This window comes from Bombus impatiens, unplaced genomic scaffold, assembly GCF_000188095.3.
Source record: "Bombus impatiens unplaced genomic scaffold, BIMP_2.2 scf_0418, whole genome shotgun sequence".
Classification (NCBI taxonomy): Eukaryota; Metazoa; Arthropoda; class Insecta; order Hymenoptera; family Apidae; genus Bombus; species Bombus impatiens.
In genome coordinates this window covers 1,332,114-1,353,185 of record NT_176837.1, presented here as the reverse complement: position 1 = coordinate 1,353,185, position 21,072 = coordinate 1,332,114, and the positions used below count along the sequence as shown (strand labels likewise).

Here is a 21,072-nt window from a genome sequence, read left to right as displayed (position 1 = left end):
AACCACGTCCAGACTTCCATTAACCCCGTAATTTCGGTTTTGGCTGAACCGCAGACACCCCGACCTTCGAGATCAGGTGTTCATACTTGCTGTTTGTGTACGAATAAACATTCAAAGATACTCACACAGTCCGCAAGGTATACAGGATGGTTTACTTGCTGCTCTGGTCAAATACGCGAATCCTGGTTTGGATTTCTTAACCAGAAATAATAGCACTTTATTATATAGTTAACTCTGCTTCGTGTCTCCTATCGCATGTCTTTTAAGATAAGATCTTTCACAGAAATGTATTCTTACATGAAAGTACGCCTGGAACTGTGATAATTAAAAATGAAATTATACAAGAGTAAAAAAAGAAACAAGAAAAAGAAAAAGCTTAAAATTCTAAGGGAAAGACTGAAGTTATAAAATGAAAACGACGAGATAAGAAATGGTATAATAGAAATAAAAAGATACGTGGCACCGCTCCAAACTCTAAAATAGTACACTTCACAGGCAATTTCGAGAACAAGGAAGAAGACGATGTCATAAAGCGGTAGTAATAAACCTGGAAGTATATCAAACAAATGAAAGAAATGAAAAGATATGAAAATAAAATGTAAGTACACTTTGTCAAAGGTTAATTGCAGCAGATTTCGTAATTATTTAAATGAGAAATTCTTTGCTGCGCGCTGTTGGCGTTCCATTTAATTCTGTTTATTTCAAACTGGCGGAAGATTGTTTTAATTTACCAAATGTATTAAATGAATTGTAATTAGGAAGCTTGAAAACGAAATTTGTCAGTTAACAACACACCCTATATGCAGATTACTGTATACATACTCGTTCGGCTATGTGCACTGTTTTCGTACTCCTCGAGCGCAAATTGTGGATGCTTGAGACACAGGATACCTAAGTAAAGTAGCCACTACCAACATTTTCGGGACAAGCACGTAAAGCAGCCGTTGTAAAAAAGTTGAAAGGCTGTAAAGGTCGGGCTTTACGCGTACCAACCGAATGTGTCGGAAACTTTAGTGTTATTTAAAAAGATGCCCGAAAATTCTCATCCTTGAACTTGCGTCAATAATCACTTCGCAATTTGAAGAATATTTTTCGCCCTTTGAATATAACTGAGCCAAAAGTTCATTGCACCAATTCATCGTCAAAAATATTTGTATACTCTATAAAAAGGAATGTTTTATAGTCTACTTCTATTAAACTAAAATGTCACAAAAATTCAGTCCAAAGGTGGTTTGTTTTATGCCATGACGTCTAAAAGCTATTTTATTATTGCTTTATATCTATGTTAGAAAGTAAATATGTTATCGTGTTACGTATGCTTTATTTAAATAGAAATAGCCTTTCTGGTGTACGAGGACTTTTATGGGTGACTGTATATCTGAATTTCTTTATTCTACTTATAAGAACAAGAAAACATCAGAATAGTAATTTGAATAGAGTTGTTTGGAAAAATTCTTCGTAGAAGACAAAAACAGTTCATGTGATTTCGGATAATTTTGTTTTCATAGAATAGTCGATCGAATAATGGATTTAGAAAGTGTTCAACCCTACGAGGACTAATTAGGGTAAATTCAACAAAATTCGGGAGTAGAATCATTAACTTATTAAAATAGGTTCTCAATCGGATGTCTGAGAAACCAAGAACCAGTCTCATTAATCCCTACGAAAGACCCAATCCGTGAAGAACAATGGAGATCCGCCCCAGACGGACTCATCGAAGACAAACAAACGCACGGCCGACCAAGAACAACGGACGACATCGACCAAGCCTTTGTACTTCGTAATTGAACGCCGCTGTCTTCTGCTCGCACAAGTTTTAGACGCTTCCAACCCAACAAAGGTTCGGCTAAAAGGAAACAGAACTGGGAATTTTGGAACAGCGAAATTTGATACTTTTACAGAAACTTCAAGTATATCGATCGTCCCCTTTCTCAGAATTTGTTTAATTTCTGTATTGACCCTTAATTTGGTCGATAATAGTGATCGATGATTATTTTTTATTATTAATTATTCATCAAATAATATCATAATATCAAATTAAATTTATTTTGAAATTAACGATTACACGATCTGATTAAGAGAAGATACACTGTATTATTGTAGACCTATTTGTTCCAATATTGAACACAAAATTGAAAAACAACCAAGTTAGTAGGTAAAATATTTTATAAAAAGCAATGAACGTGAAATCTACGTGAAAAAGATGAAAGGTAAAAAACGTAAACGAAATTTTTAACACGAGTTAAAGCAGCTTGGGGATTAGACGAGATACCAAGAAACTGAAAACACAATTTTCCTATGGTTTCAATACATATTCAATTGAAACACTGACTAATACAATATCGGAAGTTTGTTGAAGAGAGGATGAAAATGGTTTTAAAGTGTACTCATTGATCGTCCTTTCTACGTTCCTGTATCGCATTAACGAAACAGTATCGTGTCTCAAGCATTTCCAGAACTTTCTGCAAACTCTAATAACTGAAACGGAATTTAATAAAGCACAGTACGAACGGCGTAATTAACATTTCGCATTCTATTTGCGTACGTTGCCCAACATTCGACCTGAATGCACTGTACCCTTGGTTACTACTAAATTCTATAATTCTTCGTTTCTCTTCTCTTACTTTCCGTCTTATTCTTCTCGTGGACCCATCTTTTCTACTTCTCCTCTGTTCTCTTTCCTTCTCTGTTACTATCCTATTTTTAGCGTGATGCGATAAATTAACCTACTTAGCGCAATACAAATATTAAAGCAATACATAGATTGACAGATAAATTTTACTTTCATTAGCGAAATAACAATGCCTACGGTATTTACTCGAGTTTATAACGTGCAACGTAAGAACTACAAAATATAAAAACCGATACAATATAAAATTTTCTGAAATGCCACTCGACTGGATCTTTATATCCAATGTAATATATTTCGTTTAATTTCAATCGAACTATTTCTATTTCTTTATGTTTCATCAGGCCCTTGTACTCAACTGAATATTCAATTCCAATCGAATTCATGAATCGCCTATTGAATTTGAAAATCCGATGGAAACCTTACACCCAATCGAAATCTTGAATCTAACATCAAGTCTTTGACCCCGCTCACAATGAGAATCTGGAGCATTGGAAACTCTAGAACCCTCAAGACTGTCTTTAAAATTTCCAAGCTTTAAATCTTCCCGGAGCGCAAATAAATTCGAATACTATCTTTAACGTCTATTTCCACGTTGTTTTTGGCAAAGAGAAAAGCTCGAGTGCTTCACCATCGAGAACGTTCCCTTCGAAATAATTAAAGATCAGGATACCATCAGGATGATTCATGTATCCTATTTCGAGAACACTCATCTATATCGATTCAGTCGATTCACTCGCGGCTTGATTTCAATTTCTATTCTCGGTTAACTGTCCACCGATACGAAACTAGTTAATGGACGTTCGAAATCACATAAATTCTTCAATGATAACCACGACGGTGGTCGGTTTCTCTTATCCGGAGATTTACTTCCTTGCCCTGGCCGGACCGGTAATAGTGGTTCGCGAAATTTATTTGCGGATTCGTGGTGAAACGTTAATTCGAAAAGGTCGGAAGGGAGCTGGAGGATCATTGAACGAGAAGCGGGTGAAATAAAACGAGCGCACCGAAACGAAACGGCCAAGGGAAATGAGAATGACGAAGGAGGATAGAGAAACGAAAGAAGGAAGAGCGTATACTGGCAGAAACAAAGAATCGCGACGAGAGAAGGAAGAGGGGGAAGGGTGAAAACGAAAAGGACCGACGGGGATTTCGCTAATGTCATTTTTTCAGGCCAATGGAAATTCTTTCCTCTTTAGCGTTTTAATCCACCTGCGTGCCTGTGTAATTTGATTCATTCTTGTTCCGCTTCTTTCTGTGAAGGCTGTTTCGGCTTTGCAGGGAAATTTGATGGCTACGGTAACCGCGTGAGAGTGAGGGAGAACGGTAAAACGAAATTGGACTCGTCGATGTTATCAAGAAACAAAAGCTAAATGAATCTCGATACTTTAGCCGTGTTTAATGTTCTTTTCGTAACGCGTGATCCGATAAAAGTATTTAATAGCGGTATAAAAATTGTAAGTACGTATCGTTAAAGTTTTATTTCGATATCGAGAAGATTTTCGGTTCCTTGGGGTAAAGGAAATTTTATAAATATTTGATAATTTCAATTTGAGAGCGCAATGTTCAAGATCGATCACGTTCATATTGTATCGATGATGGATGAATTTTTGATTATTTTATATTTCGAAATTTTTTCTCAGAATAGATTAAATATTTAACGACTGTTATGACAGCGTACAAGAATTTATTCGTTTCTAAAGTTTATTACTAATTTCCAGCTCTATGTATCTACGGTGATACTTGATAAATATACGCGAAAGATGTTATGGAGCCTTGTAGATCTGACAATTATACCCCAAATCGTGGTACAAGGAATCGTACAACGGCGGCGAATTAACGCGAGTGTCTCGGAAGATAGCTGTTACGAGGGTGGGCGAAAAGACGAACGATGGAGGTAAACGAAAGAGAGCCGGGGCTCATTTCCCTTTTGCCACGACCAATGAGTTTTGAGGGCAAATCGTCGGAGCGAACGAACCGCGGAACTACCGAAAAGGATCAAGAATATTCACCTCTCGTTTTCCTCTTTATGATTTCCATCTCGTTCCCTTCTTTTCCTCTATTTCTTTCTTCGTCCAACGATTCTCCTGCCGCCTTACGTGTTACGTTTCTTCCTCGGCGACGGCCTCCTCTCGTATTAGTATCAGCCCTCCGATTTTCGAGCAGACGAACTTCTGATTTTATCGAGGCGGAGAGACGGTCGATCGAGCGGAAGGAACCGGAGATTGTCACGCAAATGAATTTGAAGTATTGCCATTTTACATTTCCACCTGTCTCCGGCCCCGCGACAATCCAACCAGGCTCGTTCTTTCTGATTTTCCATTATCTTACCTTTCGTTTGCATCGGTCGTCGCTTGTTCGCCGATCGACCCACGCCACCATCTTCTCTCTATAAAACGATCACCGTTCACTCTAACATTTCGTTGTACTCGTCGTCTCCGTCTTGTCTCTACACGTGTCTTTCTCACACCGTCACTTGTTTCTCGTTCCCTTTCTTTTTATCAGATGCCCTCTGTCTGCTCTCCACCAACGAGGACATCCTCTTCTTATCCATTTCTCTTTCGCGCGCCTCTATGCAGCCCGTTTCTATCCCTCCACGAGCTCTCACGATCGTTTCTCGTCGCTCGTTTTCCCCTTTACACAGGTACGCCTCCAGACCATTTCCCCTCCCCATCCGCCCAAACCTCTGGTTGCACCCTCGCGTCGCGTCGTGCTGCCGAGTGTCCGCGATCGATGCACCTGGCTGCATTTGCAAGTTCAGCGACTGAACGGAATCGGCCGAGACGACAAATCGAACGGAATCGGAAATCACAATAAGACCGACGAAAGCAACGCGATTCTTTCCTAGCAGACGCTAGCAAGGGATGGCGATGGACCATTTTGTTTCGCTGCCTTATCGAAGTGACGGGGAATTCGGTTTATCAGTGCGACCATTCCAACAGTAGGAGGCGATCGCGTTAAACTGTGCCCTCTCTCTTTGCTTTTCAAAGAGTATCAATGACGTTGAATTCAAAGCGAAAACGCGTCGAATGCTTTTGTATCTCGTGGAATGGATAAGATCGTCAGTGTGATATCGTTTCTTTAATTAGCGATTGTAATTACAGCTGTGATCGAAGTACTATCAGTTGTACTTTTCAACTGCTTTACTACAACAAGTAGTCTACCTTTTATTCAGATATCTTGAAGATGTGAGAGCTTGCCAAATATGCGCGACAATCGTTTTGATCATTTAACTTTTAGAACCGACATTTTTCTTTCAGAATAAAGGATTGCTATCGATTGGAATTTTTCGTTCTAGCGAAAGAACAAGAACTAATGACTATCGTAATTGAATTATTTAGAGATAAAACAATAATACGATAATTATATAATAATATAGCAACAAATAATAATAGTCAGTGTCGAAACATACAAACGGATAGGAATATAAATCACGACTGGAAATCATATCGCGTTTTAGTAAATTGAAAAATAACATTAAACGTCAAAATCTGTCCAATTCTCGAATTTCCAAAGCAATTATAACAAGGAAGGTTCTTCTTGACCATCGATCGTACTTCATAATAAAGGAAACAAGAATGAGTAGATCCAAGAGTTCTTCAGAAATCAATTTATAAGCAGTTACCATCCTCCGTGGAGGTCGCGTCGGCCTTGCCTCTGCCTTGAAATAACTCGATTCGTTCCAGACTTGCGTATTAAAAGTTCTTCCATTTCTACGGGGTACAATAATATTATCAGTCAGTCAGTTAAGTCACCTTGCTATCCGCGTAGAAAATTCCCATTAAAAGATTTCAAAGGATAAGAACATAAAAGAGATCCTCCTACCTCGAAGAATACAATTGAAAGGAGGATGATCGTTAAATTATTGTAAAAGATATTTTTGTTCGGTCTTAGACGTCACGATCGCTGTACCTTTTGACCTGTTTATCTATGGGCATTGTCTAAGGACGAGGTATACATTGTAAATCTGTGTCAAACAGTTTGAACACCATGTTCGTTTTTCACATGTCGCTTTAATCTAATAATCAGATCTTATATTCTGTTTGATGCAAGAGCTTCTCAGAACAATCACGGAACAGGAAGTTTTATTAAAGACCAATTAATTTCCTTCTAGTTCTTGCAAATGTAACTATGATACATCTTATTTTTAATAGAAGGAATATTAAGGAATCCTGAAAGTTAGAAGGAACTTAATCGACGACGTGAATGATACAAGTTGGCCCCGGTTTTAAGATAACATTTAGAATTACGTCTGTAAATTTAATGAAAGAAATTTGAAGCTTCCAAAGCTTGGAAAAGACCAATCCTCGCGACGTATACACCGTTCGTTACACACCAAATACGAAAGAAATATTTGAGGTCGATTCGTATCCGATCGGAAACATCTTCTCTGTTTGACTTCCAGAGAAAATTTACAAATCGAAAATTCAAGTCAGCCTTCTTATTTCGTAACGATATATATGTATATATGTATACGTAACCTATACTGAAACCCGACGAGTATAAACTTCTTGTATCCGCAGGCAAATTCTTGCTTCGACGTTATTGCGCTCTGTCGCAACAACGGAAGGGTAATTTCACGGAACCAATGGCGCCCGTACAACATCAATTCCGACACCCTACATAAATATTATATTCCCCGATAATACTAGCCGCTATAAAACTCTGCATTAATCACCGAACAAGAAATACCACCCTCTAGCCGGCGTAGACACAAAACGACCACTTATCCCTGCCGGGCTTTCTCCGTTTCAAAGCCTGCGGCTATTCCGCAACCTCGTAAATCGCGACGAGAGAGGCAAGCATACGGAAAGAGAAGGAGAAAAACTGGTGCTTGGCAAAAGACAGACAGCGGAGAACAAACAGAAGACAAGTTAAAGATGGAGGAGAAGGCTGATAAAACGGTGAAACGATTGATAGAAATTGGAAGAAAGAAGAATACGTGCATTGGCAGTTGTAAGCATCAGGGAACAATATTTCGTACAAATTTCATTCTTTTAATTACTTCTACTTTCTAGTTATTTTATCATTAAAAAATGTGCTTTTTCGTATATTATAGTCTTTTATTTTATAATTGCCTTTCGTTAGAAATCTCTCCCTTTGTATCTTATCATTTAAAACGAAGCAAAGCTTGTTAGAGTTTGTCAATAAAACTATAGTGTTTTAATACGTACTACGTCAGCGATGTGTACTTCCATCTACAAACCCGTTTGATCGTTTTAAACACAAGTTTTGATAAAATACATTTTTTAGTAAAAACCGCAGCTCGCAGACATAGCATAGCGTTAACTTGATCCTTGGAGAAAATGGAGATTCGTAGGATCTGGAGGAACAACCGGTGGAGGTGCATTGTAAGAGCGAAGAGAGCAGGATGAAGGAAGAAACTATGCCCTGGACCGCTGTTTTAAAATGTTCCCCGCGATGAAATAAATTGGCGTCGGCATGTTTACACGTTGGAGGCATTCTAGGTAAAAATTCGTGGAGTGTAGCAAAGCGGAACAGAAAAGGTGGATGGTGAACCGGAAAAAAAGGGTTAGGAGCCGGCTGATGTCGAGCAGCGGCGGCAACCGGGTTCCGAACCGGGCTAAGTTGTGTTTAATTAATGACCGGACTAATTAAAAGCCCAAAGAAAAATACAGCCACGCGCCGGCCAACCGACCCCTAACGCCGTCGACGTAAGAGGTCTCTAAAATACTCGTTCCAGGCTCATTCATAAAGGTAAATCGTAGGTGGTAATTGAAAGAAATGATAAAACGCGTATTGCCTCCTGACTAATAACTTTTTCGTTCGCCATCTTCCTACATTCGTTCTTTGTACCTTCAGACAGAGGATAATTGATTTTTGATCATAATTAATTTTTAAACGAATATGGATGCGAATGTGAATGTGAATAATTCTCTTCGATAATTGGATTTCTAATAAAAAAAATAGTACGTGTTAAAAGTGTGAAGAATCTTTCGAGGAAAATATCTCTGGTCCAGTGTAAAAGAATGAAACAACAAATATTAAAGTTTCAAAGGGAAATGGCAACAGAAGTAATATTCTGTGTCTTTCTGGATAAAAGTTGCTTTCCATTTGTTGATCTTTCTTCAATAATGTACCGAAAGATTGCGAGACCAAGAAAACCCAGAAGAGAATCCCTTACAGCTTCCTTCAAGCTGTCTTTACATACATAAAAGAACTTTCTTCTTTGTTTTCGCCTTTTCGCCAGATCTTTTAACAAAATTAATATCTCCGACTGCAATAAAAACGGCTGATTATATTTCACGCTTTTTTCTTATTTACGCCACTATACGAACACGTCACATGATAAACATATTTAACTACATGTTCATAACCAGAAACATTAAAACAAATATAACAATCGTTCGTTGTTTCGATAAAAAAATATACCATCGTGTGTATTGTTAAATTTAAAGGAAACACTTGTCACCGTAATTTTTGTAGTGCGCTCAACACGTGTCCGAACATATTTCTGGTTACATGATAGGTCGAGCTCACAAAACTGCCGATCCTGTGAGAAATACCTTCTGTTACTGTGCTGAAAGTCTGTGAAATAAATCGTTCGCCTTTATAAGAAACCCTTCGACATCGAGGAAAACCTTCGCTATTAATCTACGATCTCAACATCTAAAGTACCAATCGACTACGTGTCACCGTTTTTATTACATAATAAATTACCAAGACATAATCCGTCACACTTACTTCCTTTCAACAGCGGACGAAGGATTTCACAGGGCCGTTAGTCCAAAAACATTGAGCACGTCGAAGATCGACCAGATTGCCAACAAACCAAAGAATATCTTCATTTCGTTTTGCATATTGACCGGTATTCTTAGTACACCCTCTATAGGATGTACATATATAGATAGAAGATACGAATATTATATTAAAATTCTTTCAGGCTATTCAAATATCTACTTTGAATTATTTAAAGGAGAAAAATCAACGTTGGAATTTAGCCTGAATATGGAAGTTAATTGTTCGCAGTCTTTTATTTCAAAATCCAAACTCCACAAATCGCTTGATCCCTTCCCCTCCTAGATAAATGTGTGAGACTATTATATAATAATTTCAATCGTTCTTCAAATATTGAAATATCTCGCTCGCGTAAACTATGGATCCAGGCAAACGTTGACCCACTACGCGCGCGTTTGTTGCGATTTAAATATCTGTATGTGTTCACGCTTATCAATTCCAAATGAAAATTTCTCGCTGCCATGCACGCGATCAACATTGAAACATATATATATATATATATACATATACATATACATATGTATAAAAAAAGCGGTGAATCGTTTTTATTTGCTGTATTCGTATTCATGCTGTCCGTGATACGTACAAAAGTTTTAAACGTCGAGTATCAATTTTATCAAATAATCCATCTACCCCTTTAGTTGCACAATCGCAAGCCCGTTCACAAATGGGCAAACACGCGTCAGCCATAAACGTATGAATAGTATGCAAAGCAAACATCGATTGCCACAAACGTATACCGCGTCTCGCACACTGCTCAATACGAGCATTCTGCCAATATTCGACGTCGACGATTGCAAACCAGCTAATTAAATAATTAATTGTTATCGTATTAGACAGACCAATGTGATTGGACCATTATTACACGCAGATTCTGCGATCCTTGCTTTATATTAAAATACGATTTCGTTCTTATCTAATTTTTCTCGTTAATTACGTACAATATTATAAATAGAAAAACTTCGCAGCATCGCACGCGCTAGAAGATGAGTAAGAATTTTTCAATATTGCAAATCTTGATCGTGAACAGTAGATAATACTAAATAGACTTGGAATTAGCAATGCTAGATTTACACATTCACATCTAATCTTCTAATATGACTCACCAACGTATGATGTTTTTAATTGCTAAAATACTGTTCAATTAGAACCTTCTGTTTAGCTATCCTATATTACAGTTTAGTTCTAAATATTAGGTCAAGATAATTTTTGGTGAATAACAAAATTTCAAAATTGTTCTCCTTTTAAAAAATACAATATTTCATAATAATATTTCATAATAAGATCTAATCTCCACGATATTTTCGCTGTTCATTATCGTCGTTAACGTTCACATACGGTTGACTTGATATCCAAAATTTATAGTATCTTACTAATACGAAAATCAAAAAGTTTACATTATTTTAATAACAAATTTTTCACGGCTTCGTCGACTTCGATCACTTTCATTTGCGGATAAATTCAACTACGAAATGTGTTTACCGTTAATAAATTTTTTAATCAGTCCATTGCGGAGAACGCATATTTATAAGGAAGGAAATGGATGCCAGTTTTATAGAACGGTGCACGAAATTGGGAAAAGTCATATCTTTTTTCTGTTTGCTGTTAGAAACAAATGTCAGAGGACAAAAAGGAGGATAGTTCCGGGAGGACTAGTTTTATCTCTTTATCGATTTAGAATCGTATATTTTCGTGTTTACAATAGGAGGTGTATATGCATTACGAAGTTATTAATTATACAGGGTGGTTGGTAACTGGTGGTACAAGCGGAAATGGGGTGATTCTACGCGAAAAAAGAAGTCGAAAATATAGAATAAAAATTTTTTTATTTTTTTTTTAATTTTTCCATCGAGACAACAGTGAGATTCGTTATAACGAGACGCGATAAAGTGCACGCGTACCGAGCGAAAATTCAAAGTCGATTTTCTCAAAAACAAAGCCTCAAACGAAAAATTTTTATTCTATATTTTCGACTTCTTTTTTCGCGTAGAATCACCCCATTTCCGCTTGTACCACCAGTTACCAACCACCCTGTATAATTAATAACTTCGTAATGCATATACACCTCCTATTGTAAACACGAAAATATACGATTCTAAATCGATAAAGAGATAAAACTAGTCCTCCCGGAACTATCCTCCTTTTTGTCCTCTGACATTTGTTTCTAACAGCAAACAGAAAAAAGATATGACTTTTCCCAATTTCGTGCACCGTTCTATAAAACTGGCATCCATTTCCTTCCTTATAAATATGCGTTCTCCGCAATGGACTGATTAAAAAATTTATTAACGGTAAACACATTTCGTAGTTGAATTTATCCGCAAATGAAAGTGATCGAAGTCGACGAAGCCGTGAAATAAAAGTCAACGCGGATTACGGTGCAGAACATCGTCGTAGATAAAAAAAATCTCGACACCGTTTGGAAATTCCTACAGGAAATACGATACATTCGGATCGGACAAAAAAGTTCATGTAGCGGCGAGCCGGAGTCATAAATAACGGAGTTGCGATATAAATAACGAGTCGGTGCTAATTTAGATCCCTGGCCGGATAAAGCCAATATCAAAGGTAGTATTCGTTCTAGAGCCCGGTTGGACCGTTTCAGCGCCACAGCCATCGCGCTTTTGTCGTAGATCAAACAGCACTCTTTTTTTTTTTTTTTTTTGTTTTTTGGTGAATCATCGAAATGTCTTTGCCCGTTTGTGTTACAGCGCTGTTGCTCTGGTAAAACGTTTATCGCGGCGAGATTGCTGCGAAAACACGACGCACAAAAAATATTGCACGTATACCCTATAAAATTGCACTCCTGAAAACTGAAAGTACAATTTACGCGAGATTAGCAGTCGCTTGCCAAGTTGCTAAGGTTTACGAACTACGCATGATATTGAAAAAATTAAAAATATTACGAAATTTATTAAACGAGATAATCACATAAATGATAGAAAATATTTTCTAAAAGAAATTCGCGACAAATACTTTTTCAAGCTATTTATCGACATAAATCGACTTATCTAATTTATTTAAAAATAAAAAGTTTATTCGTTCGAAATGATTACTCCAGATCAACGCATCTAAACTAATCTTTCCAAGGTGTGCAAATTTTCACCGGTGTAAAAGCAATTCTGGTGCTTGTAACGAAGTAACTTTTCGAAGATAACATTTTCTACAATGACGTTCTCTCGTCTCATTTGAGGTGACGTTTTCCATTCTCAGACGAAAGCCAATTTGACGAACACGCTCTCGCTGTTCATCAGATACAGAATCGCTCAATTCTCGATCATTGAACGAGCTTGTAAGTTTACGAAACGAGTGAACGTGCGTGTTGTTTAAGTAGCGATAAAAACATCGCGAATCCAATCCCGGAAAAAACCAGTCGAGGTAAACACCGTGTAGGTGTGGTAATTACACTTATAGTCCTTCACTGGGCTGACGCTAACTATACCACGTAGATACCAGGTTTCCCCCATTTGAAAGAACAGTCCTCCTCCGCTGTCACCTTCGCAGAGACTGGAACCTGCGAATAGAACGATTTATCATGGTTATTGTCAATTGTATTTCCGCTGCTGATAAACATAGCATAGCAATTAGACTGAGTTTCAATGTATTTCCTTTACTAGCGTTTGTACGATACGATGGAAACAAACGTTGAAATACAAATCAACTGTGCGTGTGTACTGCTTAATCGACTTTTTGATTTTGAAGCGTAGAATCACACGGTATATTTATTATGCTCGTTGCAATAGGTTCTTGGAAATTATAAATCACCTATTAAAAAAAAAAAAAGAAAAAACAAAATAAAAAAATAATTATTAAAGTATCAAGTATCTGTATTAATACGATTATAATCTCTGAAGGTATATAAGATCTAATTAAAAATATAGATAAGAATCGTGCAATAGTTGAAAAAAATTAATAAAATTCACCGATTGATAATATAATTCATTCTAAACGTCTACTTACCATTCAAATTACCGGCACAGAACTTGTCCGACGTAATGTATCCCCGGAAATCAGATGGTACAGCCAATAAACATTGATCATACGGTATATACGGCATGCTCACTTCCTGCAGGACCTTACTAGGCGTATCTTCAATCGTTTTGCCCCAGCCAACAGCCTGAAATGAACAACGTCTAAAGCCTGGAACCATTCACGATTCCCAATTAAAAGCACATTACTTTCATAACAAAGCGGACAAAATAAAGAAAGAAAATCGCAGGCAGATGGGAATCAAATTAATTGCTGAAATAGAACGATGTCGCGGCATAACGGGAGTGTGAATTAATTACGGAAATATAATCCAGCGTGACTTAATTAGCCAGCTGAAACCAGTCACGGAAGAGGAAAGGTAGGTAAAAAGGCCGGAAATCTGGCGAGAAAATAGCGTTGCAGCTTGGCTGAAATTAATCAAGGTAATACGTTGCCGTAGCTGGATATTTCTTAATTAATAACCAAGATCTTACCTTTCCGTTTTGGCCAACTTGCAGCTGTTTCCGTTCGTACATATTGTCCCAATCCATGCAGATCGGACGCACCTGAGCGGTTAACTCGAAAGAACTAGTCAATTTCAAAAGGGCTATATCTTGAGCGAAATTCCCTCTCGCCCCTATATATCGTTCCGGTGTCAAAATCTCGGCCAACATCGATTTTTGCTCGTAATTCTCGTCCTCGTTCCAATCGCGATAGTGCTTGCCCGTTGCCACCGCGTACTTCGATTTGTCAAGCACTGTATTGTACACCTCGTCGTAGAAACAGTGGGCAGCTATCGAAACAATGTTTGCCATCCTTTATCCGTGATATGTGCTACTGTGTATATTGCATGAGAGTAGTATTTGGACACTTTCAGATTATTGCAAATATGTAAAATATACACTCTGGTTCAAAGGTACATTTATCATAGAAAACGTCCATATGGTATGCGTTATATGAAATATTTTGAGATACTACTAGCATTATTATGAGACACGATTGTCACAATTACTGTCACAAAAACTATCTGAAAATGCATATGAAAATTACTAGATCCTCGTTGCAAACATATGTGTTTGGTAGGAAATTAACATACAGCGTGAATAGCCATCTCGTTGAATGTCGATGTTTAATAATATATTGGATAATTGTCTGTTTAAATAGTTCCGTGTTCTATGCGAAATGTATAGTTGTACTAAATATCTTGTAATTAAATTGCACACTAATTGCAAATACTTAACGCCAGTGTAGCTGATGGAAAGCACTTTTTTGTGATATCTTTTATTTTATCTGTGAATATGAAATGCAACTGCCAAACATATTCGCGTGATTTCAAAGTAGGAATTTATTTTCTCGAACGAAATTACCTGATACAACTAGATTGTTGCTTATAAGTGTGCCCCCGCAAATTTGCTCGTACTCGTTCGCTGAGTTTTTGCGGTAGATGCCAACATGCCACGGAAATACTCCGAACTTTGCCTCGAATCCGTTCACGACCAACGTGTTACCTTGTGAAATGGGTATTCCACACTCTGACGAAGCAGAATAAATTAAATTAGATCGAATATATTAGACCTTGCTTGAATTAATAACAGTGGAGAAACAAGCAAGGCTAATTCATGAAATGTCTGATTCATATTTCTCATAAAAGATATTTTTTTTTCTTTTTTTAGCGACATGCAATAACATTGGTCGTTTCTATGTCTTCACTTTTCTAAAAATTTAATTTATTTAAAAAAAGAGATCTTTCCAAGTACAAAATGCATTTGGGAAACACTTAACAGTATTTAGCTAGTCTGTTGTTTTTTACAAAATTTATTCAGTCTCAACGACCAAAATTTATCAAGAATGTATTAACTGCTGTTATTAATTTTGCAAACGTACTATTTATGATTACAAGCGTGTAAATTAGTCTTTGCTCTGTTCTAAGAATCAGAGCAGCATGTTGGAAACAAGATACGTAAAATCATCATTACCTGGAAGACAACGGAAAAGACGACGGTCCCATAATCCGTCTTCTAGACAAGTGACTGTACGATACGCTGGGTCATTCGTCACGGACAATTTGTAAGACGACTTGCACGACAAAGTCGCCACCGTTCCAGGTTTAATTCGATCGGTGCAAGACACCTCGTTTCCTTGGTACGAGCATAAAATATTCACCGTGGTACTGTTCAATGGTGGACATATCCCTGTTGCAATGAAATTTTGATGAAAGAGAAATATTGGTGAAATATTAATTTCTAAACAAAAAGATTCTTTCTATTTTTCTCGCTTTTTACTTTAAATTCAATATTTTTTATAAAAAGGTTTGTTCCACTTATACGAAATATTGTTAAATATATCATTTATTAAGTATTATATTATAACGTTATTATTCTGATTATGTTTGAAATGTTATTATTTAAACTATAGTCATGTGATTCTTAATTATGTATATTTTATGCAGAAAAGCTGAGGATAGAAAAACTGCAACGAAGAGGGAATAATCAATAATTCAAATAACACGTTGGATAACACAGTAATTAATCAATTAATTTACGAAATACCAGTGAATTAAATAAATTTAATTCTATTTAGTTAACTATATAGATTTAATTTAAACAAATGGAGCGAATATTCTCGAATTCGAAATCAGTTCAACTAGAATCTATTACTATCATTCGAGTTGAAAATGGTAGAATGGCAAACGGTAGAACCGAGAAATCTTTATGGCTCACGCTCGTTTCTATCGTAATATATTTCATCAAATAGATATTTCTCGAAAAATTTCAGTTTTATACGTGCGTGAAGTATAAATCATAAGATAGATTTAAAAAAATGTCAGGCATGCACCTTGAAATTTTAGCATTTCGTAAGACTAAACCTTTGATGTCGTACAATTATTTCTTTATCTTCCATCGTTTAAATTAGTCCAGTCGCATAGTTAATCGATTCTTTTTACGTTAGCGCTAGATCTCTAACTATTCCAACACAAACACGACAGTAATCATTGTTGCACACGTCTAATATTTAACTATTTGTAAATATCATAACTCGTAATAATTACATGGAAACATGCAATCGTTACATCACTTATACGTTGACATAATATAGATTGAATAAAGCGTGACATAAAACAAGGAACTGCAGCCATCAAAATCAAGCTGGAATTTGTCGGGAAATAAATTCGTCGATAATTCTAAATCGAGATCTCTGAATTTTCTTTTCCATCGACACTGTTTTACTCTTACAGAACTCTCGACGTAAATTACTTTCGCTAATTTAGTAAAATCTGTAATCTAATGAACTTACTGAGACACGAGGGCAGGTTGTACCATTTGTCGTTGAAGCAAACAGGAACGGCACTTCCGTTCAAAATGTAATTGTGCCGACAGGTGTAATTCAGAATGCTGTTACTAGGAACTTTATCTCCGGGACGTTTCGGGCAAGGTTTACCACAGCCACCCAGTTCGTAACTTCCACCTTCGGGTTGTTCGGGAAGGACGCAGCCGTTTCCCGATTTTCTACAATGTCCAGCCACGATAATTAACAGTGTCGTAATTAAACGGACAGCAAATAAGAGAATAATTGAATTCGTTACAGCAGAGTTTTCTTTTGCCGTTTCTTAGTTAGCACGTTGACTGTCACACGCTTTTTATATATTTTTCCCTGGGAATAAAATATACTATACTATGACATTTAATTCTTGCAACATATTATATTGTACTGATGCATTTTTTCTGCGACGATGTTATCTAAGACATTTACATTGTAAAAAGTTTTAGTTCATGAAATTTATATCATAAATAAAAAAAAAGGAAAGTTATTTTAATCATTATCAAAGCTTTAGTAACGTGGGTCATCGACGAGCATCGCGACAATCAACGTGCTGAGTTTCGCTATCTTTGCATTTTTGATAACATTTTCTATGTGAACAGTCGAAAAATGTCGCGTGTAACACGTACTTCTTCTTGGTTCTTAAATATTTTGTCGTGACTTGTATTTATCTTTCATCCGAGTAAATTAACTTACTTGTCACATTCGCGTTCGTCGCTCAAATCGCGACAATCGAATTTATCGTCGCACCTTGCTGTCTTCGGTAAACATTCGCCGCTTCCACAACGGAACTCGTTTTTCCTGTTTTCGAAATGACAACAAACGTTGATTACGTGTTTGAAAACACATGGTGTGCAGTGTATTTCTGTGATTGTATCGTTGCACTTCAGGTAAAGTAGAGGAAGCAGAAACAGAATCAGGGAAAAATTCGAGAAATTTGTCTAACCATTTCGGGACGAATTTTTTCTTCCTAATCATAACGCGTTAATGTAATAACATTAACTCTAATACGGTCAAACTTGAAAAGAGATAGATTAAATGTAATTCTAGAAATAATGACAGGCTAATTTTCGTAGGATAATTTTTAAAGTAAGGGCTATTATTATGTGAGATCCTGTATTGCAATAAATCTTTCTAAAAGCTACCTTGGACGTGCAAGCTGGAAAGAATTAAAATATAAATATAGTATATTCCATTATCTGCGCTCTTTTATCTAAAACTTCATAGTACTATAACGTTCACTGAAAAACTAAATCTAGAATCATCATCTGACTGGAATTTTTAATACAAAATTTTCCTCCGCTTCAGATTCATTTTGCTCAATCTAACGATCCAAACTGTTTGCTCTTCGAATATCTCATAACTTCCAACAAAATCCGATACAAAATGAAGCACTTACAATATACAAATCACGAGAATTTAAAAAAAGAAAGGAGAACGATTGTTCGATACAAAATGGTATCGTATAGCGATGTCGGATTTCACGTATCAGTTAACAGGAAGCGAAACTAACGATTCGAAATCAAGCTACAAACGTACACTTGTTTCTATCGCTATTTACCCGAGTAGATCGTGTTCCCCGAATCGAGTTTCCATCAGTAATCTCACCATGGCGCGCGTTTGTCACTTTTAGTTAACTGAAATTCATTAGGACAATTTGGATGGGCGAAATATTTCATAGCCGGATATAGCAAAACTGCCTCGATTGTCGAATACGCGTTTACTGAAAAGCAATCCGCGCGATACGATACCGTTCGTATCGTATGATATCGTATCGTATCATGTCGTATCGTATTTAATCGTTACGAATTTTATTGTTCATCTGTTTGTCATTTGTATCGTATGTCACGCTTATTACGCGATTCCTTCGAATTATACAGATAACGAAAATACAATCTACTATATATATAAAAATACATTTGGAAGTGCAATATTAAAAATACCAAAAATATGTCTTCGTTTCTAAAGTAAAACGTTTCGGTCTATGGATGAATTGATAGATACTTAATTTTTATTTCATGCAAATTATGAAATATTACGGCCGAGTATATACGAGTCCATTTATTATACTTGGATATTCAGACAGACTTATCAACCTGTCAAGCTATACATCGGCTATATTTTTCATTTTGCTTAATTATAAATTAAAATTTACCATATCCCTATTGTCCTACTTTTTTCTTTCGTACTCAATAATTTTATTTCGTATCGATCGAAATTTAACGTGACTATTAGGAATTATAAAAAGAAATATTCCGATTATGGTATAAGAGTGAACAATTTACTTAGATATTCATTCGATTCTAATTTGCGATAATTCCTCGTTCCAGAGATGGACTATTATTTTAGACGAACATAACATTTAACATCTGGCTGCCTGCCATCTCTAAATTATTCCAAGTATCTTTCACATAATCAATTCTATAATATTCAGTTGCTACGTGACCGAATCACTAGCTATTCTTGAACGTTCGAATTGCTCAGTTTCACAAGCATATTTATCAACCACGCAGTTCAATACAGTCCTTATGATCAGGTCTGTGACTACGCGTTTCAACATATGCAAATACCGTATTACACGTACGTTTGGTATACGGTTTTAAGCTTTCACGTTTCTACACTTTTAAATACAACACTTTTAAGCAACGTTGTCTGATAGAGACTCGATCAGAAAAACCGTCATGTGCATACATAACGCAGTTGTTAACGTTTATTTTCTATACAAAATTGGAAGTAACAGATGAAGAAATTATTTTCTATTTCATTCATCTTATCTTTCTCCGATATTTTAATCCGTTGCAAAAGGATCAATGAAACTTGAAAACCTCGAGAAATCTACCAATCATATTTTTCATTCTTATTTAGTTGAAGAACAAAACTCACCTGCACCGAGTTTTTTCATCAGAAAATCGTTCATTGAACATCTCAATTTCTTCATCATCACGCGGTGTACCATCTCTCGAAGATGAATCTTTTGACACGTTATCATTTTTCTGTGGTTTGTCGTTGTCATAATCGAAATTCTGTCTTTCTTTATCAACTTTATTATATAAACCAGGTGGACCATGAGGTGGACCAGGCTCATGTCCAGGAGGCCCATGTCCAGGGGGTTCATGTCCAGGAGGACCACCACCACGGTTTAATCCAGGTGGAAATCCAGGAGGACCACCACCCCGATTTAATCCAGGTGGAAATCCAGAAGAACCATCATCACGATTTAATCCAGGTGGAAGTCCAGGAGGACCACCACCACGATTCAATCCAGGTGGAAGACCAGGAGGACCACCACCACGATATAATCCAGGTGGAAATTCAGGTGGACCAAGTCCAGGAGGCCCTCGACCACCTGGAGGACCTCTTTGTGCATTAAATTTGTTTCGTCCACGACCAGGAGAATCAGGGGAATGTCCCCATTGTGAGCTTCTTTTCAATCTGCCAGCGTCGTTCTGATCGGCCGCTAACAAGGTAGAAATAATAATTGCATCGTGATGATAAATTTCTAAACGTTATCGTGAGCACATTGTTATGTCGAGCCGGTTCGTGGCTGTCATGCGAGTCGCTTCCGGAAGAGGCGTGAGTTATGAAAGAACTCGTTAAAATGTTTACTTCAGTGAGCGTTTAAGAAAAGATAACTGAAGTTTGATGCAATGAATCTTTTTTTAAAGATGAGTGAATTAATTAATCTAGAATTCGTTCAAAGACGAACACCTACATATAATTATAAATTTAAAAACATGCTATTTCTTCAAAGTATATAAGTCTTCGTGTGATAAAAATGATAAACTATTGAAATTCTCAGCTCTGTTTCGTAAAATGGTAATTTTGATTTACAAAGTGTTGCTAAATGTCCAGATCTCTGAAAATGATGCAAACACACATCTGAACTATTATTCATCTCAAAAAATATAATTTCCAGTCACCAAAACTATCTTCACTGCGCTCTTATCTTTCGTTCGCTAAATTCTCTACCTTATATTAAAAAAGAAAAAAGTAAACTTTTCCAAAAAGCATCAACCAATAGAAACCATTTAAAAATCGCTCGGAGCGCAACTGTTGCACTCCCTATGTATTCCACGCACGCCATGCACATGTTTTTGCCCCCATGAAACTCGATGACGATCAGTCATGGAAATCGAGCTTAACATCAGCTACTCACGCGACGCTGATAGATCAGTCAACAAGAAGACCACCAAAAGTACAACGCGGGCATTCATAACTGTGCTAACTCCGCAATACCATTGCGACCATCGACGGTAGTCGAGAAATGACTGACAATCGTGGCGACTTAAAAACCGATTTGTTGCTCGTCCACGGATATCTGGGGCGTGCCACGATAACACACACGAGTTCCAAGAGGACTGGAAGCCTTGACAGACAACGATGAACTGGTCGCCTTC

The 21,072-nt window shown here is 36.8% G+C and overlaps 1 protein-coding gene across 2 annotated transcripts; it reads right to left on the bottom strand.

Annotated features, from left to right (window-relative positions):
• Positions 1 to 12,400: 12,400 nt before the first annotated feature.
• On the bottom strand, positions 12,401 to 21,069 carry LOC100747529 (modular serine protease-like). 2 transcript variants are annotated; one of them, XM_012386893.3, is made up of 10 exons: positions 20,832 to 21,069; positions 19,817 to 20,132; positions 19,559 to 19,750; positions 17,372 to 17,476; positions 16,652 to 16,863; positions 15,334 to 15,549; positions 14,725 to 14,889; positions 13,852 to 14,150; positions 13,349 to 13,505; positions 12,401 to 12,902 (listed from the first exon to the last, which is right to left on the bottom strand). In XM_012386893.3, exons 1-10 carry the CDS (start codon positions 20,887 to 20,889, stop codon positions 12,715 to 12,717), a joined length of 1,908 nt encoding a protein of 635 aa, XP_012242316.1. In that variant the 5' UTR covers positions 20,890 to 21,069; the 3' UTR covers positions 12,401 to 12,714. The 2 variants fall into 2 exon arrangements, with proteins under 2 accessions (XP_012242316.1, XP_003490288.1); XM_003490240.4 differs by having other exon boundaries at positions 19,559 to 20,132.
• Positions 21,070 to 21,072: the final 3 nt, after the last annotated feature.